Source organism: Notamacropus eugenii, chromosome 1 (genome assembly GCF_028372415.1).
Source record: "Notamacropus eugenii isolate mMacEug1 chromosome 1, mMacEug1.pri_v2, whole genome shotgun sequence".
Classification (NCBI taxonomy): Eukaryota; Metazoa; Chordata; class Mammalia; order Diprotodontia; family Macropodidae; genus Notamacropus; species Notamacropus eugenii.
The window spans coordinates 203620376-203647740 of record NC_092872.1 but is presented as its reverse complement, the minus strand read 5'-3'; the positions used below and the strand labels follow the sequence as shown (position 1 = coordinate 203647740).

Sequence of the window (27365 nt, the reverse complement as noted above, 5' to 3'; positions counted from 1 at the left end):
TTTACAGATGAGGAAACTGAGGCAAGCAGGCTTAAGTGACTTGCGTAGGGTCACATAGCTAGTGTCTGAGTCTGGATCTGAACTCAGTAAGTCAAGTATTCCTGACTGCAGGTCTGGAGCTCTATTCACTGAGCCATCTACTGTTTAATCTTAACTACTAGACACATCCAAATAGGGGATGATTTGCCTCAGGAAGTGGGAGGTTCCACCTCCTATGAAGACTTCAGACAGAGCACTGAAAACAAATAAAATAATAATAATAAAAAGACATCAGCAGAAGCTAGATAAGTATTTGTTGGACATATTCTAGTGGGCATTCCTTTGGGGGGGAGTAGGCAGACTAAATGTCTGATGAGAATTTTTTCCAACTCTCAAATACTACGATTTTGTGCTCACAGCTTCTCCACTCATTCTCAAAGCTTTTCTCATTTGGCAGTGTCTACTAAGAGAAGCATGGCTTTGCTGGCACAGCTCTAGGCATGGTGTGAGGAAGACTTGAGTTTAAACCCTTCCTCAGATCCTTTGTGGTTGTGTGACCCTTGACAAATCACCTTTAAAAAAGATCCTCTCATGCCTCAGTTTCCTCAACTGTAAATTGGGGGTGATAGCAGTATCTACCTCACAGGGTTGTTATGAAGATCAAATAAAATGTATCTTAAAAGCTTTGAATCTTTGAAGTCCTATATACATATGAGTTTTAGCTGGCTTATACTCAGATGACATTGCTTTTGAAAACCCAAGTGCACCTCTATGCTATGATGACATATTGGCATAAAAGTTTAGTTCTGTGAAATGTTTTTGTTTTGCTTTTCATTCCATTTACTAATAAATTTTGTGATTAGTGGGCTAGGTGGAGACTTAATTTTTAAAAATTCCACAGTCACCATGTCATTTCTACAAGTCTAACAGTCACAAAGTAGGTTTTCTTTAGGAATTGTATGCTTCCTTTATGTCTTTCTAAAATGACACACTCTTCCCTATAGTGATAATAGACTTATACAGTGCTTTAGGTTTACAATAGACATTATATTTTAGGTAATTTGGTGCTTACTACAACTTGGTGAAATAGTTGCTACTATTATATCCATTTTGTGGATAAAGAAATAGAGACTGAGATATGTCAGATAACTTGGCCAAGATCAAGTTATATATAACCAGTAAGTATCTGAAGCAGAATTTGAACTCACATATCCCTCATTCTGGGACAGCTAGTTGCTGCAATGGATAGAGAACCAGGCCTGGAGTCAGGAAAGCCCATCTTTCTGAGTTCAAATCTGGCCTCTGATACTTACTAGTTGCATGACCCTGGGCAAGTCATTTAATCCTGTTTACCTCAGTTTCCTCATCTATAAAATAAGCTGGAAAAGGAAATCACAAACTACTTCATTATCTTTGTAAAGAAAACCCCAAATGGTATCACAAAGAGTCAGACATAAATGAAATGATTAAATGACAGCAAAGATCTTCCTCACTCCCTGTCCAGTGCTTTGTCCGCTGCACCATCTAGCTGCCTCTAACAAGAATATGACCATTCTCACAGTCACAGAAATGAGAGACACCATGACTTTGAACAGTAAGGGGCTGAACATTCATATATTCTTAATATAAAAATAAGGGCTAGACATACATGTGAATCAATTGTGCTAACTTTTTAAAAATGTGAAAATATTTTGCTTTTTAATATGACCATGGCACAAGTTTTCTATTACATTTATAGTAAATACAAGTGAATACCATCTGGAGAAAACCTTGGAAAATGTGATAATCCACAGCACACCAAAAGAAGAAAAATAGAGAATAGTGCTCTTTCATTTGATCCCTTCTGCTTCCATAGGGATGGTAGTAGAATAAGGTGTGTGAAAAGACTGAGTAGGGGAGGGAGGCAGAAGATACTCAAAATATCACAATTTTAAAATTTCTATAAACTCAGTTTTAACTACTGATATGCTAAATGTGTAGAGAAGGAAATGACAAACCATTCTAGTATGTTTGCCAAGAAAACTCTAAATGAATCAAGAAGAGTTGGACATGACTGAAAAATGACTGAACAGCATTCTAAATGTGAGAGCAATGAGCTGGCATAGTAGATAGAGTGCTGTGCCTGGGGTCAGGCAGGTCCACTTTCCTGAGTTCAAATTTGACCTCAGTTGCTAGTGATGTGACCCTTGGCAAACCTGTTTGCCTCAGTTTCCCTACATGTAAAATGAGTTGGAGAAAGAAATGGCAAACCATTCTAGTATCTTTGCCAAGAAGACCCCAAATGGGGTCATGAAGAGTCAGATACAACTGAAACTACTGAACAACAATACTCCAAACGTGACAACTTTGTTGAACAAATAAGCCAATATATCATTGGAGGAACTGAACCTCTTTCATATTGAGATCCTTACTATGAGGAAATTAGAAAACATAAGGAAGTTGAAACTAAATGAGGAGATGAATCACAGGTTTTCAAAAGGCAAATAAAGAAATTGTGATAGAGTTCATTTCCTACATTCACATCCAACAAGATGAAGAAGCCAGCAGAGGCCAGAAACCAACTCAGCCAGCAAATTCTTCATCTCTGACAAGGGAAGAGTTGTAGCAGTCAAGGGCTTACAGAAACTTACAGATAAGGAACTTGCAAATAGTAATAGCAAAAAGAAGGTTTGCAGAAAACTAAGCCTGGGATCCAATTAAGTCTGACCATCCCAAGAGTTTTAAAAGAGGAAACTTGTAGAAGAACAAGAAACAAATTGTAAAGCAAATCTGTCAACATTTCTATAACAGGTGATTGCCTATTATTAGAGATAGCTGAGCCAATGATTTTGATTCATTCACTCCCTGATAGGTTAAATAAGAAAGTGGAAATTACATTACTTCCCTTTACACACACACACACACACACACACACACACACACACACACACACACTATATTCCAAATAATTCAAACTACTAGCATTTTTTTATCTTCTCCTTTCATGGATTTTCACAAGCTGACCCCCATAACTGGAACACACTCTTTCCCGAGCTCTACCTTGTAGAATTTCCTTTAAGGTTCAATTCAAGGACCATTTCCCCTTCAAATTTTCCCTAGACCTGCAGCCCCAGTTGTTTATGAATTCTTCTTCTTCTTTTTACCTTGTATTTACTTATCTATGTACATGTTGTATTATTCTAAAAATAATAGGACAAGAATTATGCCAATTTCATCTACTCCTCATCGCAGTGCTTTAGATGCTTAATTTTTTTAGTAGAAGGAATAGATGATATATTCTTCCCAAAGATGTTTGCTACTGTCATGGAAGAAGTTCTGAACAGATTCTAAGAATGGTCAGACTTTTCAGCCATTTCCCTTTGAAAGGGACATTATACTGATTGATTGCACCAAAGTCCCATAAGGAGTTTCTTCTGTGATATCCTTGACCACAACCAATGGATCTAGCAGAAAATAAGCAAGTTAAGTAAAGAAGGCATATTACCCAGTTTCCAATATGCAATGGGATGGAAAATTCATTTAATTAGTTCATCAGTATGTCTTTCTTGGACACTGCATGTGGATAATAAGGTGGGCCCAGAACTGATAAGTAGGAGGAGACCAAGATGAATTGTATTATGGAAATTGAACAGCAGTATCAATGATGCCACTCTGCTCTCTGACACTAAAATATATAAACATTGATATCCCCTTATTGATGTTACATGGCAGTGCCTAATGGTATTTCATGATCTTTGAAGATTCAAAATTATTCACAACCATATGGACAAGAGAGAAATGCATAGTGGGTATGAAAGAACTGTAGTGCATTTCCAATGATGTTTTGCATGGAAGAAATGGCATAAAAAAATCATCAACAAATTTATGATTAAAAAAAGAATTATGTTGGCCATGTGGCAAGAGCAAGGAATAATGAATGGAAAATTGAGAATTACATTAGTATCATGAAATGTTAAACCCTTCAGTGGATCAAGTGTGAATTTATAGAAGGACATGGACAAGAATCACACAGGATGATGACAAAGAAGGGCGACAAGAGGCATCAGCAGAAGAATAATTGACATCAAAGAGATCACAGCTTCTTCAGAATATTGAAGGATATCATCATCTAATGTGTGGTTGGCTTTTTTGACTTAGATGCCAGAATCATTTTCGCTAAGAGAGTACTTCCAATTTTATGGCATTCAACACCAGTATGATCATGATAATTTAGCAAAGATAATAAAGATGTTGATGCCATAAAAAAGTTTTTGTAAGAAAATGAATTTTATAAAGGTGAAAATGTGACCAGTCTTTCACTCAGTGAACAGATGATTAAAAATATTTCTCTCTTCTCTGTAACAAGTTGGGAAACTATGGATATAATGAATATGGGATACATTGAAGCATCACTCTGCTTTGCTTCTTTAGACTTTTTAACAAGAGAGAGTTAGGAGGGAGGGAGAGCATGTAACTCTGGTGTAAAAAAACAAAAAGCATCCATTTATTCATTCCCCAAACCATTTATTAAGTACCTACTGCATACACTGGAGATACAAAGACAAAAATTAAACAGTCCCATCTCATAATGTTTATTTTCTATGGTGTGTGGGGATGGGGTGGAGGAAGGCATTATATATACAGATAAGTAAACAGTAAATGTTTTGGGGGCAGATAATAATGGCAACTGGAGAAATTTGTGTGGACTTTTTATATGGAGGCTCACCTGAGCTAAGGCTTAAAGGATACTAAGGATTCTAAGAGATAGAAGTGAGGAGAGCTTGTATTCTAGGCATGAGGGACTGGCAGTCTGCCCCTTCCAATGAGACACTGAGCATGTATAGGGAACAATGCCCAAGCCAATTTGGCTGAACTGCAGTCTATGAAGGGGGAATAACATGTAGTGGAATGTCTTTCAAAAGGTAGTCTGCAACAAAACTGTTAAGGGCTTTTAATGCCATACGCATTTGTATTTCATCCCAGAGATAATGAACAATGGAGTGTCTTGAAGAGGGGAACGATGCGGTCAGTTCTGTGCATTAGATTGATCAATTTAGTAGTTATCTGGAAGATGGTTTGGAGAGCAAAGAACTGGAGGCAGGGAGGCCAATTAGGTGGCTGTTGAGAGAATCCAGGGGAGAGGTAACAAGAGCCTCTGTCTAGGGTAGTGAGTGACCTGTCAGTAGAAGTCTTCAATGTATTTGACTTTTAATAGCATCCTGTAGTTTTTAGACTAAGTGAAAAAAAAAATTCTTCAATTTTTGCAACAGATTTGGGTTGGTTTTTTTTTTTTTTATAGAATTACTTAATCTACAGAACAAGTTAAAAGGTTCACTATATGTTATCTTTATAAAAACAAACAAAAAAAATCATGCAGAATCCATATGTTTTACAAAATATACCTAGACAGAACTGCAATTTAGATAGAATTCAATTTTGAATATTAACATTATACAAATATATTTAGACGATTGCATTTTAGACAGAATTCAATTTTGAATATTCCTACTCTTGTATCATAAGTAATGGCCTGAGAGTCCTGTATTTTGGCTAACCATAGACTAATTTCTTTTGGCTAGTTAGTAAATGAGTAGGTCTTTTACATTCCTTACTCCACCCAAGATCTGGGGCAAAGTTTGAGATGTAAATACCCAGTTTCCTGTAATCTGATATCTATTATCCCTAGGGTCTAAAAATCTTTGGAAACAGGGTAATGTAAATCATTATCAAATTACCCACCTGGCTGTACTTTGTACTTCCTTGCTGTGGCTATGAAAAAACCAAACTTTCCACCTGCCTTTCCTGTTACCGCCTGCTGTGAGAATCCTTAAGAACTTTTCCTTGCTCTTGTCTAAGCTGATTTAATTGTTAACCAAAGAAGCATTTTTTTATACCAATACAGATAAAGTGGTAGTAGAAAGTATATGCTATTTGGAATTAAAATTCTGGCTCTAAATTTTATTGATTGCATAATTTTGGGTGTCCACCTTTCTGTGCCTCATTTTCCTCATCTGTAAAATTAAGGGGCTGGTTTAGATGACTTCAAAAATCCTTTTTATATCTCTCTGTGTTTCTATGACCCTATGGGCAAGTGACCCAAATTCACAACTGTTACTCACAGGGAATTTAAACAATATTCAGGGAGGAGATTCAGTATGTTAACTGTCAAAACACTGAAGGGTCAACCAAGAAGCATAAATGATCATCCCTGACCTCAAAGTTCTACAATTTCCCCAATTTTGGCCTAGTCCAGATACTACCAAACGCTTCATTTATGTAATTGTCTTTAACTCCTGAGCCTAGCATTTAAAATCCTACACAATCTCGTTCCAAACTACTTTTCTAGGCTGACTTTACAGTCTTGATCTTCATATAGTCTTTGTTGAGACCAGATTGCCCTAGGACTCATCACTGTTCCCTTAAAGGTCTATTTTTCACCTTCCTACCTCTGTGCAGGTTGTTCTCTCCTTCCACCAATTGCCTTGCAACTGTGAACATGTTGTGTTTCCCTCCTTCCCCAGTGGAATGAATAGAAACTTCCTGAAAACAAGAGATATTGCCTTTTGTCCTTAAAAACTCAGTGCTTTGCACATCATAAAAATTCAATGCTTGTAGATTGGAATCCATTTCCTTCACTTATCGGAAGCTCCAGTGTAGCTTGCTGTCATCTTTATAAGTCAAAGACTGAGAGAGCAGACAAAGAGTAAGCGCATTCCCAGGGAGCTTTAAAAATTCAACTATCATTCAACTAGAATGATAAAATGCTATCTACTTCTTGGGCTTTTAGAACAGTGAATGAGGACCCTGACCTTCCAGGACTATGTGCACCCTCTATTTCCTGGCCATTTTCTCAATGGTCTAGTTAGCATCCTTTCAGGAGACCAGAAACCATGCTCTGGAGGTTTTAGCCCCTTCATTTTTGAATCTGCCTTAGGCACTTCATTGTCTCCCCATTGATGACTACCTCACTTATCTCACTGTTTTAGTCAGAGCCCAGTCATATTTTGCTTCATTATCTCCATACCAGTGTCCTTGTTCACATATCTTCTACTTTTCTTTTATTTCAATGGAAAATTCAAATACAGCATTTTATTTTTAAAAGCCAATATAAGAGACAGGTGTAATGCTTTTAAACATGTTTTAAAAAGTTCTATTTGGACAAATTCTTCATGAGCCTACTCAAGTTTGTCTTCAGAAGCTGTTGCTGGTCTCCACCAGAGTGATTAGTGCAAAATGAATTCTAGAAATTAAAAGGGCTTTCAGTCATTCAAATTTCACCATTCATACAAAAACTAGAGGCCGGTAATAACCCAGGAGCTTCCAAAGGCAAATGCTCTGCACTGTCCAGGAGTTCCTGCTGTAATCTCCATTTATAAGATTGTCCAAATCTGTACACAAGGAAAAGATATTCACCCCATAATTTCCGTATCAAAGAGATCTTGCCCTCAACTGAATCTACTACTTCTCCAGAGTCTTGATTCTCTTCCTATCCTTTGGATCCTTCTCCTCTTCTTTCAAGTATACATAGGCCTTTTGTCTCCTTCATGGATAAAAATGCTCTTATAGACTGAGATACACTTTCATTTAATACAAAACTTAAATTTGTGGACTATACCCACTGCCTTTTTTTCCTTGTAGTTCACATATTTCTTAGTTTCTTGCTACCACTCTGAAGAAACTGCTTTTCTAAGGTTACCAAAGACCTTAATACCAAGTCCAGAAGTCTTTTCTGGAACCTTGGCCTCTATTCTGTGTTCCATTCTCCTACACTGGCCACTCATTCTTATCTTACTTTTGGTTTCATGATGTCATACTGTGCCTACCCTTCCAATCATTTCTTTCTCCTTCGTTTTGCCTCTTGAATATGGAGATTTCTCAAGGTACCATCCTTGGCCTCCCATTCTTACTTATTCCATTAAATACTTTCTTGGAGAAACTACTACTTCGTATTTCCATGATTTCAACGAATGCCTCTTTACTGATGACTTCAAAACAATTATCTCTAGTTTGTGTCATCTCAAGCCCTCATTCTGTGTTTCTCAATGCCTATTTGACATTTACATTTGGATATCCCACTGCCTCCTCAAACTTGAATGTAAAAAACTTAATCATCTTTTCCCACCAAATACCATCTCATTCCAATTTACTTGTGTTAGATAGTGGCACTGAAAAACTTAGAGTACTATTTGAAGAAACCCCCTCCTTCATTTCCTGTATCCAATCAGGTGCTAATCTTGCTCCAATCTATTCTGGGCACTGCCTACATGAGAATCTTCTTTAAATTCAACTTTTATCATGTCAGTTCTCTGTTCCACATCCTTCAATGACTCCTCATTGCCTACTGGACCATCTTCAGTAATATCTGGAATGATGAATATCTGGTAACTGGATCCAGATGGCTCCAGAGGAGAAGTGAGGCTGGTGACTTGCACAGCACTCTCTCACTCAGAACAAAGTGAAATGCAAGTCCTGTCATCATTTCTCTGATGGCATGATTTTCTTCAGCAACGAAGGACAAACAACAATTGCCTAACACATCAAGTCTAGAATCTTCTCCCTAGATTTTAAGAACTTCTCTGATAAGAACTTACCCTATTTAGAGGAGCTTATACTCTGCAATCTATCAACCTACAACTCTGACCAGGCCAGCTTCTTCATTGCTCCCTGAATATGCTTTCCTTCTTGTCTCCATTGTGTCCCTTTCATGAAATACTTTTCCCTCTCCTGAATCAAAATTCTGCCTCTTCTTTGAGACTCAGCTCAAGTATTATGTCCTCCATGAAGACTGATCATTTTATAGGTCTCAAGAGAGGCATAAAAAAGCAAATGGGGAAAAGAAAAACTTGTTACTCAATTCGGGCAAACTGTTTACCACCCTATAAGGGAAGATGATACTTGTTAATCTTGAGAATTGTACATCTATTATGAAATATAAAAGGGATATACATAGATAGAGGGAATGAGTATAAAGTAAATGATGTGGTGATAAAAATGTGATTTGAGCATGTGAAGTGATTGTAACAGGAGATGCAAAAAGGAGGTAGCAGAAAATGGTAAATTATATCCCAGGATGAAGTACAAAATTATATAATAGTAGAGGGAAAGAGAAGAGGGAGATGAGCATTGTTTGAGAAGTACTCTCATCTGATTTGGTTCAAGGAGGGAACAATAAACTTAATTAAGTATATAAATCTAACTAGTGATATAAGCAGTAGGAGGGGAAGGGGGAAGAAAGGGGAGGGGAAGCTAAAAAGGAGGGAAGAAGTAGTAAGAGTAAAGGGGAGTAAAAAGGAGGGGGGCAGAAAGAAGGAAGGGAAGACTATGGGAGGTGGTGATCAAAAATGAAAACTCTATTGAGGAGGGGAAGGGATATGGGAGAACTAAAAGCACAAATGGTGGGAAAGAGGATGGAGGGAAAGACACAGATTGTAATCATAACTGTGAATGTGAATGGAATGAACTGTCCCATAAAACAGAGATTGATAGCAGAATGGATTAAAAGCCATAATCCAACAATATGTTGTTTACAAAAAACACATTTGCAATGGGGGGATACACACAGGTTAAAGGTAAAAGGATGAAGCAGAATATACTGTGCTTCAGCTGATGTAAGAAAAGTAGGGGTAGCAATCCTAATCTCAGACAAAGCAAAAGCAGAAATAGACTTAGTCAAAAGAGATAAGGAAGGAAACTATATCCTGCTAAAAGGCATGATAGACAGTGAAGCAATGTCATTACTAAACATGTATGCTCCAAGTATAACATCCAGATTCTTAAAGGAGAGGTTGGAGGAGTTACAGGAAGAAATAGACAGTAAAACTGTACCAGTGGGGGACCTCAACCTCCCTCTCTCTGAACTTGATAAATCTAACCTCAAAATAAACAAGAAAGAAATTAAGAAGATGAATAAAACTCTGGATAAGGTAGATATGATAGATCTCTGGAGAAAATAGAACTGGGATAGAAAGGAATATACCTTTTTCTTAGTGGCACATGGCACATATACAAAAATTGACCATGTTCATGGGCATAAAAACCTCACAATTCAGGCAGAAAGGCAGAAACAGTCAATGCACCCTTCTCAGATCATAATGCAATAAAAATTACATATAATAAAAAGTCATGGAAAGATAAACCAAAAATTAATTGGAAACTAAATAATCTAATCCTAAAGAAGGAGTGGGTTAAACAACAAATCATAGAAACAATCAACTACTTCTTTCAAGAGAATGATAATAATGAGACAACCTACCAAATCTCATGGGATACTAAAAAATCAGTTCTGAGGGGAAGTTTTATATCTTTGAACGCCTACATGAATAAAATAGAGAAAGAAGAGATCAATGACTTGGGCATGCAGCTAAAAAAGCTAGAAAAAGAACAAACTGAAAACCTCCAAGTAAATACCAAATTGGAAATACTGAAAACCAAAGGAGAGATTAATAAAATTGAAATTAAGCAAACTATTGAACTAATAAATAAAACTAATAGTTGGTTTTATGAAAAAAACTAATAAAATTGATAAATCTTTGGTCAATTTGATTAAAAAAAAGAAAGAAGAAAACCAAATTACCAATATCAAAAATGAAAGGGTGAACCTCCAATGAGGAGGAAATTAAAATGATAATTAGAAATTACTTTGCCTAACTTTATGCCCATAAACTTGACAATCTAAATGAGATGGATGAGTATTGTAAAAATTATAAATTGCCCAAAATAACAGAAGAGGGAGTTGAATACTTAAACAACCCCATATCAGAAAAAAGAATTGAACAAGCCATGAATGAACTCCCTAGGAAAAATCTCCAGGGCTGGATGCATTTACAAGCGAATTCAATCAAACATTTAAAGAACAGTTAATTCCAAGACTATATAGACTATTTGGAAAAATTGGGGAAAGAGTCCTCCCAAATTCTTTTTATGATATAAATATGGTTTTGATACCTAAACCAGGAAGAGACAAAATAAAGAAAGAAAATTATACACCAATTTCTCTAATGAATATAGATGCAAAAATTTTAAATAAGATTTTAGCAAAAAGAATACAGCAACTTATCATGAGAATAATGCATTATGATCAGGTAAGATTCATACCAGGAATGCAGGGCTGGTTCAATAATAGGAAAACTATTAACATTATTGATCATATCAACAACAAAACTAACAGAAACCACACGATTATCTCAATAGATGCAGAAAAAGCTTTTGACAAAATACAACACCCATTCCTATTAAAAACACTGGAGAGCATAGGAATAAAGGGAACTTTCTATAAAATAATAAGCAGTATCTACCTAAAACCTTCAGCAAGCATTATACGCAATGGAGATAAGCTAGATTCATTTCCAATAAGATCAAGGGTGAAACAAGGATGTCCATTATCACCACTATTATTCAATATGGTACTAGAAATGTTAGCTGTAGCAATTACAGAAGATAAAGAAATTGAAGGAATTAGAATAGGCAAAGAAGAAATGAAGTTATCATTCTTTGTAGATGATTTGATGATATACTTCGAGAACCCCAGAGAGTCAAATAAAAAACTATTTGGAATAATAAACAACTTTGGCAAAGTTGCAGGTTACAAAATAAACCTGTACAAATCGTCTGCATTTCTATATATTAGTAGTAAGGCCCAACAGCAAGAGATAGAAAGAGAAATCTCATTTGAAGCTAGGGTAGATACTATAAAATATTTGGGAGTTTACCTGACAAAACAAACCCAGGGACTATATGCACACAATTACAAGACAAATAAAGTCAGATCAAAGTAAGTGGGAAAATATCAGTTGCTTGTGGGTAGGTCGAGGCAATATAATAAAAATGACAATTCTACCTAAATTAATTTACTTATTTAGTGCCATACCAATTAAATTATCAGATAATTACTTTTTAGAGCTGGAAAAAATAATATCAAAATTCATCTGAAAGAAAAAAAGGTACAGAATATCAAGGGAACTAATGAAAAGAAATGCTAGGGAAGGTGGCCTAGCACTTCCAGATCTCAAATTGTATTACCAAGCAGCAATTATCAAAACCACTTGGCACTGGCTAAGAAACAGAAGGGTAGACAAGTGGAATATGCTAGGTAGTCAATACACAGTAGGCAATGAACATAGCAATCTACAGTTTGATAAACCCAAGAACTCCAGCTTCTGGGATAAGAACTCACTGTTCAACAAAGATTCCTGGGAAAACTGGATAACAGTGTGGCAGAAATTAGGCATAGACCAATGCCTGATACCGTACACAAGAATAAAGTCCAAACGGGTACATGATCTAGGTATAAAGATTGAGACTATGGACAAATTGGTGGAAGGAATAATGTATATATCAGATTTATGGAGAAGGGAAGAATTTTTGACTAAAGAAGAGATAGAAAGTATGATGAAGTGCAAGATGAATAATTTTGATTACATTAAACTGAAAAGATTTTGCACAACCAAACCCAATGCAACCAAGATTCAGAAGGATGCAGAAAACTGGGAAAGAATTTTTGCAGCTAATGTCTGTGATAAAGGCCTCACTTCTAAAATATATATCAAACTGAGTCAAATGTCCAAAATTATAAGTCACTCCCCAATAGATAAATGGTCAAAGGATATGAATAGGTCGTTTTCAGAGGAGGAAATTAGAGCTATCTATAGTCATATGAAAAAATGCTCTAAATCACTATTGATTAGAGAGATGCAAATCAAAACAACTCTGAGGTACCACATCACAGCGATCAGATTGACAAACATGACAGAACAGGAAGATGATAAATGTTGGAGAGGATGTGGGAGAGTTGGAATACTAATTCATTGCTGGTGGAGCTGTGAGTTGATCCACACATTCTGGAGGGCAATTTGGAACTATGCCCAAAGGGCTATGCATACCCTTTGACCCAGCAATATTGCTTCTAGGACTGCATCCCCAAGAGATCATAAAAATGAGAAAAGTTCCCACATGTACAAAAATATTTATAGCAGCACTCTTTGTGGTGACCAAAAACTGGAAATTAAGGGGATGCCCATCAATTGGGGTAATGGTTGAATAAATTATGGTATATGAATGCAATGGAATACTATTGCACTGTAAAAAATGATGAACAGGAAGACTTCAGAGAGGCCTTGCAAGACTTATGTGATCTGATGCTGAGTGAAAGGAACAGAACCAGGAGAACTCTGTGCACAGCCATGACCACAGTGTGAGAGAGTTTTTTCTTGGAACTTCATTGCAGTGCAAGCACTAAAAAAATTCTCAGTGGTCTTATAAGGCAAAAATGCCTTCCATATCCCAAGAAAGAACTATGAAATTCAGTTGTAGAATGTAGCAGATCATTTTTGTGTGTGTATTACATTTTAATTTGTTATATAATTTCTCCCATTTATTTTAATTCTTCTATTCAGCATGACTATAGTGAAAATGTATTTAATAGGAATGTCTGTGCAGAACCTATATAAAACTGTATGCAATCTTGGAGAGGGAGGGGGGACAAATGCGGGAGGGAGTGGAAAAAAATCTAAGTTATATGGCAGTGATTGTAGAACACTGAAGATAAATAAAATTAATAAAAAAAGAAGTTAAATACACTCAATTCCTTCAACTATTCCTCACAGGAAGTTATTTCCAGTCTCTTTGGGTGTATTATCTTTTCTCAGATGAGCTCCAGTTGGTCAATATCCCTTTTAAAACCTCTTGTCCACAAAATGTTAGTTGTAAAGCCATTCCCAAATGGATAAGTGATTAAAGAATGTGAACAAACAGCCCTCAAAAGAATTGTAAAGTATTAATAAGCATAAAAAACTGTAGCAAATAATAAAATAACAATATGTAAAGTGTTACTGAAAACAAATCTAAAATTTCACTGAAAAGCCAAAAATTGGCAAAGATGACATAAGATAGAAACTATCAAAATGATAAAAGCTGTGTAAAATTAATGTACTGTTGAGTGGAGTTGTGAATTGGTTTTATCATTTTGAAAAACAATTTGAAATAATAAAAATGAAACTAAAATGCCTATATCCTTTAACACAGAGATTCCATTGCTTGGTACAGGGGTGGGGAAACTGTGGCCTTGAGGTCACATATGGCCCTCTAGGTCCTCAAGTGTGGCCCTTTGACTGAATCCAAACAAATCCTTAAGGGGATTTGTCCTGTGAAGTTTGGGGATAAAAAAAATGGGGATAAAAACGGTACCTACCTCACAGGATCATCGTAAGGATAATGTAAGATATTACATATAAAGCTACCTGTAAACCTCAAAACACTAAATAAATGTTAACTATTAAAAAAAAAAGACTCATCATTCTAGACTTCATTGATAGCCCTCTTCTTCAGAGCTATAACTAGGGTGGGCCAATCAAGACTTGCCCCAATATACTGGGAATTCAGAGGCTGATAATAGCTCATTGAGTACATCAGCAGCATAGAAATAATTGAGTTTAGTATCTCGTTAGCAAGATTAATTAGGAGGACTAAGAAACTAGCAGATAGTGAATTCCTTTTTCTAATATCTATACCCTGGGGGAATTCCTCCCTTATTCCTCCTGTTCCCATCGTCTATCCTCACAGTGACCTTCTTGGCAGGAACCTTGAAGTATGCCCTGGAGAAGAAGAAAGGCTTTCCTGGGGCTCTAAGTAGGACAAGAGATGATGAAAAGGGTGGAGAAAAACGTGATGACCTTAGGAAGTACTTGCCCAGTATGTCCCTAACTGAGATTGTTTTGATTTGGGATCCTGTTTCTTCCTGTTTGCTCCAGGGGGTATAATGTAAAACTTGCCCCAGGGGTTCATATGGTTAGTCACAACTGTTCTTATCTAAACTCTTCCAGCACTTAGGAGTGAATGACACAATTCAGAAATACTATCTGATAGTGTTCATAATTGTGTCATGGATATTAGCCTTATCTCCTTCATTAGACTTTATGTCCTATACTCCTTCTTAGGCCCCCATAGAACCTAGTGCTCAACCAGTACTTGCTCAATGGGTTTCCCTCTCATTTGCATCAGGAAAGAGGTAGTGCCTTTTTAGAATGGAGAAGAGATGAGCATCTTCTGCCCAGTGTTCTGTGTCACTACTCTACCTGTTTCTCAACTTCAGGGAAAAACATCCCTTTAGTAAAACATAAGCATAAGATTTTTCATACCTGTTGATAGAATAAATGAAGAGTCAACATCTATTGCTATGAAGAGAGAAAGGGTATGTTGACTGATTGCAAGAGTACTAGGTGCCTTATGTAAATTATGTAAAGTAAATCAATAACTATAATAATGGCATTGGAATCCAAAGATACAGAAGGTTTAGTCTTAATGAATTTGGACTTAGCAACATAGATTATGCAACAAAGTAGTAGTTGTTGTTTTTCAGTTATTTCTGACTCTTCATAACCCCACTTGGAGTTTTCTTGGCAAAAATACAGGAGTGGTTTGCCATTTCCTTCTCCAACTCATTTTAACTGACTTACTGAAGGTCACATAACTACAAAATATCTGAGACCAGATTTGAACTCAAGAAGATGAGTCTTTCTGACTCCAGGACAGCCACTCTATCTATTGTACTTACCTGGATGTCCATAACAAAGTAGTAGGAATTATTCAAAACATCACTGAAAGTTGTAAAAGTTTAACATCTACCAAGTATCTAACAAGAACTATGACTCTAGTGGTTAGAATTATAAACTAGAATCTTGCTACTTTTCATAGACGAACAGAAAAAACAGTCCCCATAGTATAGATACAGACCTCCAAATACTTTAGAGAACTCAACCTATAGACAGTAATGGAAACTGTAGTGGAACAGGACCAATATTATATACTGAGTCATGGATGACACTTTGGACAAATATCACCATATCAAATGTTCAAGTTCCACTGAATGAAAAGCTTTCAAAATGGTAATGTAACAAAGGAAGGAGATCAAAATCACAGGGAAACAGGATAAGATACATGTCATCTCTATTGTCCTTCTGCTACTGGAAGTATACTGAGGATGATTTCAGTTAGCTTACATTCTAAGGTTTTCATTCAACTACAAAAGTAGTTGTTTTATTTACTTGTAAAATAGTTTTCAGAACATGAAGTAAAAATATTAGTAACATGATGGGTACTTGCTTTAAGATTATTTGTATTTGAACCTCCTTGTAAAATTTGTATATGAGATGATGGTAATATATCATGCCTGAGTTTATAAAATATTTTCCTTACCTTAATCCTATGTGGTAGAGAGTGTGAAACTGTTCTCATTTTCACAATTGATGAAATTGATTCTTAGAGGGGCTTAGAGACTTGGCATGGCATAGTAGATTGAATACTGGCTATAGAATCAAGGAGGTCTGGGTTTGAATCAGGACGCAGATGCTTACTAGCTGTATGACCACTGGCAAGCTCCCACTGAAATCTTAATTGTCTCATTTATAGAAGGAGGATAAAAATATCTATATCACTTCCCTCTCAGGGTTGTTGTGAAGCTCAAATGAGATCACATATGTAAATAGCTTTTCAAACCCTAAAGTGCTGTGTGAATATAAATTATTACTGTGATTAGTGAGTGAAAAGGCATTGTTAAGTCCAGGGGTCTTCCTACTAAAGAAATTATCAGGGGAGGAGCCAAGATGGTGCAGTAGAAAGACACACATATGGAGGCTGCCCCCACACAGCCCATAAAACACCTGTAGAGAGGGACTCTCAGTAAAGCTTGGAGCAGCAGAAGTGGAGAACAACAGAGTGGAGGAGATTTCCAGCCAAGGGTGACCTGAAAGACCCACAGGAAACGTCAGTTGCACTGGTTGCAGAGCAGAGCTCAGAGCATGGAGCCCAGCCCAGCCTTGGCTGTGTGAGCACACAGCTTGTGAACAGCCCTCCAGGGTGGAATCTCCAGTCACAGAATCCCCAGTCCCAGCAGCAGAGCGTCCACAGATCCCTCAACCCACAGGCACCAAAGGTCAGTGACAGGTTTATTCAGCTGGCCAGGAAGGGAGAAGGGTCTTCACATTGGGCAGGCAGCAGGAGTTCTCAGGGCAGCCCCTACAGCAGCCTCAGACCATAGCCTGGGGGCACTGAAGTCTTACCTCAGCCTGTGTAGACGCCCTGAGGCAGCTGGTCTTTGTCTTGAACTTAATGGAGGCCCTGCCTCTGCAACTTGACTGAATCCCCCCTTCTCCTCCCCCCCACCCAGTGCTAGCTTGGCAGAACTGGAGGTCAGGTGTCTGTGGAGAGGAAACTCTGCTAAGATTCTGGGCACAAAAATCCTTCCCTGTGCCCAGCATACACTTGATTGTGCCACCTTGGAGGAACTGATATCTTACAGGTCCCCAGAGTATACCCTACTCTTGACAAAGGACCCAAAAGTCAAGTAACTGGTTGGGAAAATGCCCAAAAAAGGGGAAAAAAATAAGACCAAGGTTACTTTCCTGGTGAACAGATATCTCCTCCCATCCTTTCAGGTGAGGAAGAACAATGCTTACCATCAGGGAAAGCCATAAATGTCAAGGCTTCTGTATCCAAAACACCCAAAATAAATATTCAATGGGCTCAGGCCATGGAAGAGCTCAAAAAGGATTTTGAAAATCAAGTTAGAGAGGTGGAGGAAAAACTAGGAAGAGAAATGAGAGAGATGCAAGAAAAGCATGAAAAGCAGGTCAACACCTTGCTAAAGGAGACCCAAAAAATTGCTGAAGAAAATAACACCTTGAAAAATAGGCTAGCTCAATTGGCAAAAGGGGTTCAAAAAACCAACGAGGAGAAGAATGCTTTTAAAAGCAGAACTAGCCAAATGGAAAAGGAGGTTCAAAAGCTCACTGAAGAAAATAGTTCCTTAAAAATTAGAATGGAACAGATGGAGGCTAAGGACTTTATGAGAAACCAAGAAATCACAAAACAAAACTAAAAGAATGAAAAAATGGAAGGTAATGTGAAATATCTCACTGGAAAAATCACTGACCTGGAAAATAGATCCAGGAGAGACAATTTAAAAATTATGGGACTACCTGAAAGCCATGATCAAAAAAAGAGCCTAGACATCATCTTTCATGAAATTATCAAGGAAAACTGCCCTGAGATTCTAGAACCAGAGGGCAAAATAAGTATTCAAGGAATTCACCGATCACCACCTGAAAGAGATCCAAAAAGAGAAACTCCTAGGAACATTGTGGCCAAATTCCAGAGTTCCCAGGTCAAGGAGAAAATATTGCAAGCAGCTAGAAAGAAACAATTCAAGTATTGTGGAAATGCAATCAGGATAACACAAGATCTAGCAGCTTCTACATTAAGGGATCAAAGGGCATGGAATATCATATTCCAGAAGTCAAAGGAACTAGGACTAAAACCAAGAATCATCTACCCAGCAAAACTGAGTATAATACTTCAGGGGAAAAAATGGTCTTTCAATGAAATAGAGGACTTTTAAGCATTCTTGATGAAAAGACCAGAGCTGAAAGAAAATTTAACCTTCAAACACAAGAATCAAGAGAAGCATGAAAGGATAAACAGCAAAGAGAAATCATAAGAGACTTACTAAAGTTGAACTGTTTACATTCCTACATGGAAAGACAATTATTTGTAACTCTTGAAACTTTTTTCACTATCTGGGTAGTTGGTGGAATTACATACACATACACACACTCACACACACACACACAGACACAGAGAGAGAGAGACAGACAGAGAGACAGACAGAGAGACAGACAGAGAGCACAGGGTGAATTGAATAGGATGGGATCATATCTTAAAAAAATGAAATTAAGTGGTGAGAGAGAAATACATTAGGAGGAGAAAGGGAGAAATAGAATGGGGAAGGTTATCTTTCATAAGAAAGGCAAATAAAAGACTTTTCAGTGGAGGAAAAAAGAGGGGAGGTGAGAGAAAAAACATGAAGCTTATCTCATCACATTCAACTAAAGGAAGCAATAAAATGCACACTCATTTTGGTATGAAAACCTTTCTTACAATACAGGAAAGTGCGGGAGAAGGAGATAAGCAGTGTAGGGGGGGGATGATGGAAGGGAGGGCAGCGGGAGGAAGGAGCAATTAGAAGTCAACACTCTTGGGGAGGGACAGGATAAAAAGAGAGAATAGAAGAAATGGGGGGCAGGATAGGATGGAGGGAAATATAGTTAGTCTGAAACAACATGACTGTTATGGAAGTCATTTGCAAAACTACACAGATATGGCCTATATTGAATTGCCTGCCTTCCCAAAGGGAATGGGTGGGGAGGGAGGGATGGGGAGAAGTTGGAACTCAAAGTTTTAGGAATAGCTGTTGAGTATTGTTCTTGCAACCGGGAAATAGAAATACAGATAATGGGGTATAGAAAGTTATCTTGCCCTACAGGACAAAAGAGAAGATGGGGATAAGGGAAGGGAGGGATGTTAGAAGAGAGGGCAGATTGGTGATAGGGGCATTTAGAATGCTCAGTGTTTTGGGGTGGGGGGAGGAGAGAAATGGGAAGAAAATTTGGAACCCAAAATTTTGTGGAAATGAATGTTGAAAAGTTAAATAAATAAATAAATTAAAAAAAAAAAAAGAAATTACCAGTACGGGAAAAAGAAACAAATTAATGTGAGCAGACAACTCTAGTGTCATCTCAGGTCCCATGATTTTCTTCTGTCTTTTCTGTATATGGCTAATAAGTATTTAGTTATTTTAATATTGTTTTCCCCATTGAACTCCATGTGGGTTCGTTGAGGGAAGGACTTTATTTCTGCTTTTTTTTTTTTGCATCCCCAGTGCTTGGCACATAAGTAGATGCTTAATAATGTTTGTGGAATGACTATTTGGTGAAACTGTTCCAGGTGTCTCTGTTCCTCATGCACTGTACATTGTCCAGGAGGATTTTTACTGAGACTGCTCCAAAGTGGCTGAAACCCACTGTCCACACTCTAGTTGCCTTCATTCTATGTCAGCTGCATTCATATTCCTGAAATTGTCACATTCAGTCCCCCATATTACTTAAGAAAGAATGTGGCCATGTCCTGAGCACCTTCCTGAGCCATTTGCTAACCTCACTGTTATCTAGTGGGTGACTTAAATGGCTATAGAGTATGTATTTTCCATGGCATTTAGCCATCATTGGTCTTCATCTAATGGGTTATTTGACCCACTTGGCATTTTTTCAGTGAACTGAATTTAAAAGCACCTGTCTTGGTGCTGATGGCTTCAGGGAACTAAGGTGATCATTTTCACTCTTCTCGAATGTCATAATGTTCTCATGTCAAGTAATGGATTCATTACTCAATGATCTGTGTTAATGGCAGATTAAATCCATTGCCAAGATGCATGAAACAACCAGGCAGAGGATTTAGGGGTCAATTATTTCCATCATCCCATTGATACACTGGAATGAACTCAGCAATTTGGTCCATTATTCAAGAACCTATCTGCAAATGGTCAGGCTTCCAATTTGACCTGAAGAGCTATCAAAATGATGTCACTGGATGTGGATAAGTACTAGAACTTTTCAATAATTTTACCCTTTCTCAAAGTTTTTCAAACTCCCTTCATTTTTTTCACTTCCACCCTCCTCTCCCCCATGACTCAAGCAACAACTACTTGTGTCTTTTAATGTAAATGATTACAGTCTACTTGGAGGCTGAGGTGCTACCTAACTAATGGGTGAATTTAGTGACTCTGCCTTTGTTACTAAGAATGGGAAGTAATGAGGGGGTAGAGAGATGGGATCTCAATAGCACTCAGCTGTGACCCCCAGAGATGAACACAAGAATACCATACTCTAAGAACACCTCGGCTCAATTAGGTCAGTCAGCACTTACTAAGCATTTCCTATGTGCCAGGTACAGTGCTAAGCACTGGGGATACAAAAAAAGACAAAAACAGGGTTCCTTCCCCTTTCCCAGAGGAACTCATATTCTAATGGGAGACAACTTGCAAACAGTTATGTATATGCTCTTTCTATTCCGAGTAGACAGAAAGTTAGCTTTATTCCCCTTTGGAATCACTTCTCTGGATATTTGAGTAGGTTCTAAGATGATCTTAAACAGAACTATTGCCCCATAGCTACTTCAAGATAACCCAATCCACACATTTCATCCCCCACTAGAGTCTAGTTAATATCATCTTCATGGAAAAAATTTATGTACTAATTAAAAGGTTAGACTAGACATCTCTAAGGTAATTTCCAAGTCAAATATTGTATGAATTCTGATGTGAATTTTCTGAGAGAGCTAAAGTTTATCAGGGAGAGCAGGATGTCCTGCTGACAGTGCAAATGTAGGACTAGATCTATGGGGAACATCCTCCTTATCAATTAGTGACCCCATGCTGTTAGCAGCTGGCACTAAGGTACATTCAGTCAGTCCAATCAGATGGGGCTCACTATGTGGACACTTAGACACTTATGGTGATCTTCATGGGCATGTGTACCTCTCAGAGAAGAAAACTGAAATTATGGTAAGGGTCATACCACAAAAGGGATGCAGGAATCATGGACCTTATGTAGACAAACATCAGAGATTATTGGAGACCCTCAGGTCACCTGTGACCTGCTTTAGGCATATGGACCCTGAAGAAAGAGCACTCTGAGGTCAAAGTACTTGAGTGTTTTTACTCAAAGTAAAAGTTTGGCTAAATGGTAAAACTGATACCTAGATTAAGTTCCTATCTGCCTCACAAAAGGAAGTCAAGAAGGTCTCTCACTTTGGGGTTCAGGTTACAAAGGTTCCTTGATAGAAAGGCAATCAAAGACCAGGTGACTATGCGGTACCTAGGCCAGGTTGGACTGATCCAAGTGACTAGAGAAGTAGCAGGTGGTGAAATATCATGGCTTCTTTTTATGCTGTGTGAAAAAATCCTTGCCCTCAAGAAACTGGATGCAACCAGGTCTGCTTTAAACTTTGGACCTTTCTCTAATGTAATATAGTGCTCTGCACACAAGATGTTCTCACTAAATCTTCCTAAATATTTCTTAGTTAAATTGTTAAAATGAGATTCCTTCTATTTACCTTTGTCTTTAATTTTCCACTGAAAGAAAACAAACCCAGCTTGGCTAAGTGAGCTGTCTACAAAATGGAAATAAACCAAAAAAGTTGTTGTCCTACCTGATGAATTATCTGCTGAATTTTCATCACCTGTTGGTGCAGAGAAATGAAGACATGGTAAAAATTTTATTAATCATGTTATTTGACTGAGAACAAAATGGCATCTCCTATTTACATGTTCATATACAACTGCGAAAATGATGCCATAAAGCAGAAAACTTCTAAAACAGGATTGTCCTTCTCCTTCCAAACCACTTTTTAATCTTGCTTTCCTATATGTAATTGTTTGGTCTTGTTTCAGGCTTTTTTCAACTTAATATTGATATGATGAGTCTAAACACACACCATGAAGCGTGACTGTGTCTTTGAAAGAGAAAAGTCACACTCACCTGCACAGATGACACTGACATCTTCTTTGTGACCACAGTTGTGTTTGAACCAGTCATCATGGGAGCACTGAGCCAGGTGGCTTTCCTCTCCACTGCACTGCACATTGTCCAGGAGAATTTTTCCTGAGCCAGGGCCAAAGTGGGCTCCATGGGGGGCAGAAAGAGCTTGTCCACAGCCGAGCTGCCTGCACACCACACCTGCTTCCTTCAGCTCCCAATGGTCATCACACACGGTTCCCCAAGTCCCTTGATAGTAAATTTCTACCCGACCTGAACATCTTCCTGTCCCATTTATTAGTCTCACAGAAGGCTGATTGTCTAAGTACAAGAGGAAAGGGTCAATACATTAAATGTTCAATATTCATCTTCTTTGGATTCATATAATTTTTGAGACCTACAAAATTCTTCCTCTATCTTATCTTTTGACTAAGTTCAGAGCAATGTGATATAGTAGAATAGTGGAGAGAGACTCAGGAGATATGGGATTGACTGATTCTATCACTGGTGAGCTGTGTGATAATGGTCAAACAAATCATTGTTCTAGAATTACTCTTAACTGTCCTTTACCACCACTTGGTACAATCCCAGGTCAAAAATTGGGCAACACCCCTCCATTTCAGGAAGTGATAAGTCAAAAATCTGCTTTTGGGTTGGGCAGTAATATTTTTACTGATGAGAGATGATTAATTTTACCTTAACCATAAAAGATCAGGGAGGGCTTAGATACTAGTTTCTTAGCATCGATCTATTCAACCACCTGGCTACCACCGTACGGAGAAAATCAAATTAACATCCTAGCTAGGCACAGCTCCCCTTTAACTGGGAAGAGTGTGACAATAAACCATCCAACAGATAGCCAACCATTTCTCTCTCTTATGTAAATCACCATGATTCTAGATAGAAAGCTGCTAAAGCTTACACTCTCTTCCCTTACTACCATGCCATGCTGACTCCCTCATCTTCATCCCCATTCACCTCAGCCCTGTTCTTCTCCTGTTCCTATCCTATTCCCTTCTCCCTTCATCTTTCTTATTATACTTGTGAAGTTGAAATTTCATACTTAGGTACAAGGATTAGATCTACCCTTTACCTGGACCATTACAATTTCCTTCTGTCTCCAAATTCTTCCCTCTATAATTCATTTTCCACAAAGCTGCTGAGTTGATAATCTTAAGAGTGGATCTTAATATGTCACTATCCTACTCAACAATCTTCCATGGTTCACTCTTACCTCTTACATAAAATATACATTTTTATTATCGACATTTAAAATCTTTGACAACCTGATTCCATCCTATCTTAAGTAGAATGATTTCATATTACCTCCCCATCATGCATTCTGTGTTCTAGACACAATGATTTACTTGCTGTTTGACAAACATGGTATTTTATCTTTCATATTCTAGCCACAGGTATCACCTCCCCCCCCACACACACACCTTAATTGTTCTCTTTCCATCTCTGCATCATGGAGTCCTATCAAGGCTCAACTCAAGTGCTACCTTGTGCATGAAGCCTTTTGTGATCCCTGCAGTTATTAGCTTTCTTTCTCAACACTCCTTCCCACTGTCCAATTCCTTTATTTTTACTTTGTATGTATGTTAAAGCTACTTGTTTGTGTACTTATTTCCTCCAAGTCAGATTTGAGATCCTTGAGAACAGGGACTATTTTGTGTTTCATTTTGTATCCTGAGCACCTAGACCCCATGCCCACTCCATTCAGTGGGTACCTATTGAATTAAATCCAAGCTTCTAGACTTAAACTTCTTCATTTGTAAACTCTGTGTGTGTGTGTGTGTGTGTGTATGTGTGTGCGTGTATGTGTGGTGTGTGTTCTGGGGTGGACTATTGTCAGGCGAAGGTCCCTTTTAGCTAAAAAATGTTATGACTCATTGATAGCCTGAGAATTTCAGTGTGGGATTTATCGAATTCTATTACAATCATTAGAGGAAAAAATGTTCCCCTTTTGAACATGACAAGTAGCATTTTAGATTCATTTCCTAAATAATATCATAAGATAATACATTTGGGTACTGGAAAGGTCATTGAGTCCAACTCTATTTTATAGATGAGAAATCTGAGGTACAGTATATGCAGCTAGATACAATTGACTCTGAGGTCAGTGCCTGGTCCACTAATTACCACTGCCTCTAGCATCAAAATACTAAGTTCTAGACTGAAAATCCAAAGTTTAGATGGAATTTCCTAAGATTTTTAAAGACAACAAATGGTTGGAAAGGAATTCATATGACCATTTAAAAGAATTTGAATTCTCCCTCTCAATTTTTACATCCATGACAGATTCATTACACATGATCTAATCTTATTATTTTGATACTTGTGAAATTTCCTGTCTCTTAATAGACTTGGATTTGCAATAGCAGCCTGTGAAGTTGCTTGGTTCCTACCCACCCACCATGCCTGTAAATCACCTAAACAGCCACCAGATGGAAGTACTGCTCAAGCTATGACTTCAATGTCAGCACCACTGAGCTCAACAGGAAGCAATCAATGGAAAAAAATCAACAAACATTTAATTAAACACCTACTGTGGGCTAGGAAGTTTGTTGGGCACTGAGGATGCTAAGAGAAAAGTAAGAGTGTCTTTGTCCTCAAGAAGCTTGTATTCTATTGGGAGAGACATAGTTATACCTATAAGTATGTATAAATAAAAGCAAAATATCTAAAGCAATTTGGGGTGGGGAAGATAGTTGTAGTAACTAGGGATGGGAACAGTCAGGAGTGGTTTCATGTAGAAGGTGGCTGAAGGAAACTAGGGACTGATTATAAGAGGTATAGGTGAGGAGGGAATGTATTCCAGTCATGGGGCCTCAAGTCAATACAAAAGCACAAAAATAAGTTATCTTCCTTCCTTCCTTCCTTCCTTCCTTCCTTCCTTCCTTCCTTCCTTCCTTCCTTCCTTCCTTCCTTCCTTCCTTCCTTCCTTTCTTCCTTCCTTCCTTCCTTCTTTCCTTCCTTCCTTCCTTCCTTCCCTTCTTTCATTCCTTCTATTCTCATTCACCACTCAATGACATCTTAACTTTTTTTAAACTTGAGTAGATTCAAATTCCTTATTCTGAATTTCCCAACTTGGAGTTTGGCCAGGATTCAGATGCATATTTGAGCTTACTTGATGGACTAGGTATTTTTGAAGATGGTACAAGTGGCTCTGGGAGAGATGATGATGATGCGGGAGATAAAAGTGGAGATGATGACGATGAAGATGGTGGTAATTCTGCTGCAGCTGCAGGAGATGAAAATAAAAAGAATTCAGTTTTTATTTGTCAAGGAGGAACTATTCATCACTTTATTGTTATTATGAAATGAAGAGCAATGACTGAGGTCTTCAGACTTCTTTCAATACCTGTTAATACCCTCTTATTACATCCGGGGATACTTTTTGAATAGCATTGAGATAGAAGTTTTTGCCTATGATTTCATTGGTGTCATTGGTCTTTGGTTAGTGAAGAGATTTTATTGGTCCTCAGGTGAAGAATTGGACCTCCAAACAGAAGATCTGTTATTTAACTTTGGTGTTCAATGGTTTTCCGTCATGTCAGACTCTTTAGATGTCCTTCTGGGGTTTTCTTGACAAAGAAATTCCCAAGTGGTTTGCCATTTCCTTCTCCAGCTTATTTTAAAGATGAGAAAACCGAGGTAGACAAGGTTAAGTGACTTGTCCAGGGTCACACTGCTAGGAAGTGTCTGAGGTCAGATTTGAACTTAGAAAAATGAGTCTTTCTGACTCCAAGCCTGATCAACTGTGCCAACTAGCTGCCCTGTTATTTAAGTGCTGTGGAAATTAAGTGTGAAGATTTAGTTTGGCAACTCATTTATATTTAGATTGTTAGAGAGTTGCCTGGAATGCTGAGAGATTAAGTGGGATTCCCCAGAATCCCACAGATAGTATTTGTTAGAGATGAATTGAACCCCTGTCTGCTCTTCTAGACTTTAAAGGTTATGATTTCTCTAGATGTTGCCACCTTAACTCATTTGCTTTTTTGTCTTAAAATTTCTATCAGCACTTGTGGCCTTTCTACCCTGAAACATCCCTCTGCCAAGCCAGCCCCCTTCTCCCACTGGTGAGTTGTTTCTAGAGATTTCCATTCTGGGGATTGGTCCATGCTGGCCATGCTTCATTCCCCTCCCCCAGTGCTTCTGACTCTCTGAACTTCACTGTGATGTCTCAACCTGTACACCTTCACTTCCCCCCACCTGCTTGTACTTGTCAGCTCCCTTTATGTGTCATCTTCTCCCATTAGCATGTAAGTTCCTTGAGGACAAGGAAGGCCTTTCATTTTGCTTGTATTTGGATCCTTGGTGCTTATCACAGCACCTGTACAGAGCTAGCTAAGTGCTACTTGCCAGTACTTTTTTAGAGCTCTCTGTCCTCACCACAAGGGCTACCTTCCTTGAGAATGTTAATAGGGACAGGCCTAATCCATAGCCATAAGTATATTCTACTCTTAAAGAGCCATAGAAAAACTAGAATGTGCTTTAGGGAAATCCTGAGAATTGGTAGAGATTGTCACAAATCAATTGCATTTACTTGTCGAGAGGATTAGAGTGAATGAGTTGCCAGTTGGCATAAAAGAAAGATGCCTTATATTCTATTGCATTTGGGGTAATATCCCAAAGTACAAAGCTTATGGAATAATCTAATATAGGGACTAATCAGTAAAAGAGGTGGAAAGCATATAGAGTCCTATGCCTTGAAGTGAAGCAATTGGAATGAAAACACCAGTGGAATATATGCTTTTTGAGGGAAGGGACAGTTTTCTTTCTTTGTATTCCATACTGCTTCATATATAGTATGTATTTAATAAACACTCAAGTGGAATTCAAGAGGAAGTTTGTAGATAAAGTATAACTGAAGGAAGAATAATCATCCTAGAACAACAAAATAATCCTCATCCATCCTTCCCCAAGTCTATTCTTGGAAGAGTGATAATGAATCATTTAAATAAACTAAGTTGATGACATTGACTTTTGCATGGAAAGAATGTGAAGATTAGTCAAGAACCAAATGGAAATATGCACAAG

The 27365-nt window shown here is 37.8% G+C and overlaps 1 protein-coding gene across 1 annotated transcript in view; it reads right to left on the bottom strand.

The window, feature by feature from the left end:
* The window catches only part of LOC140511089 (scavenger receptor cysteine-rich domain-containing protein DMBT1-like), a 244342-nt gene that overhangs the window by 200231 nt on the left and 16746 nt on the right, over positions 1 to 27365 (bottom strand). Inside the window, 2 exon segments of the mRNA XM_072620114.1 lie at positions 22323 to 22640; positions 25453 to 25566. Of these exon segments, the coding sequence (XP_072476215.1) occupies positions 22323 to 22640; positions 25453 to 25566 (432 nt within the window).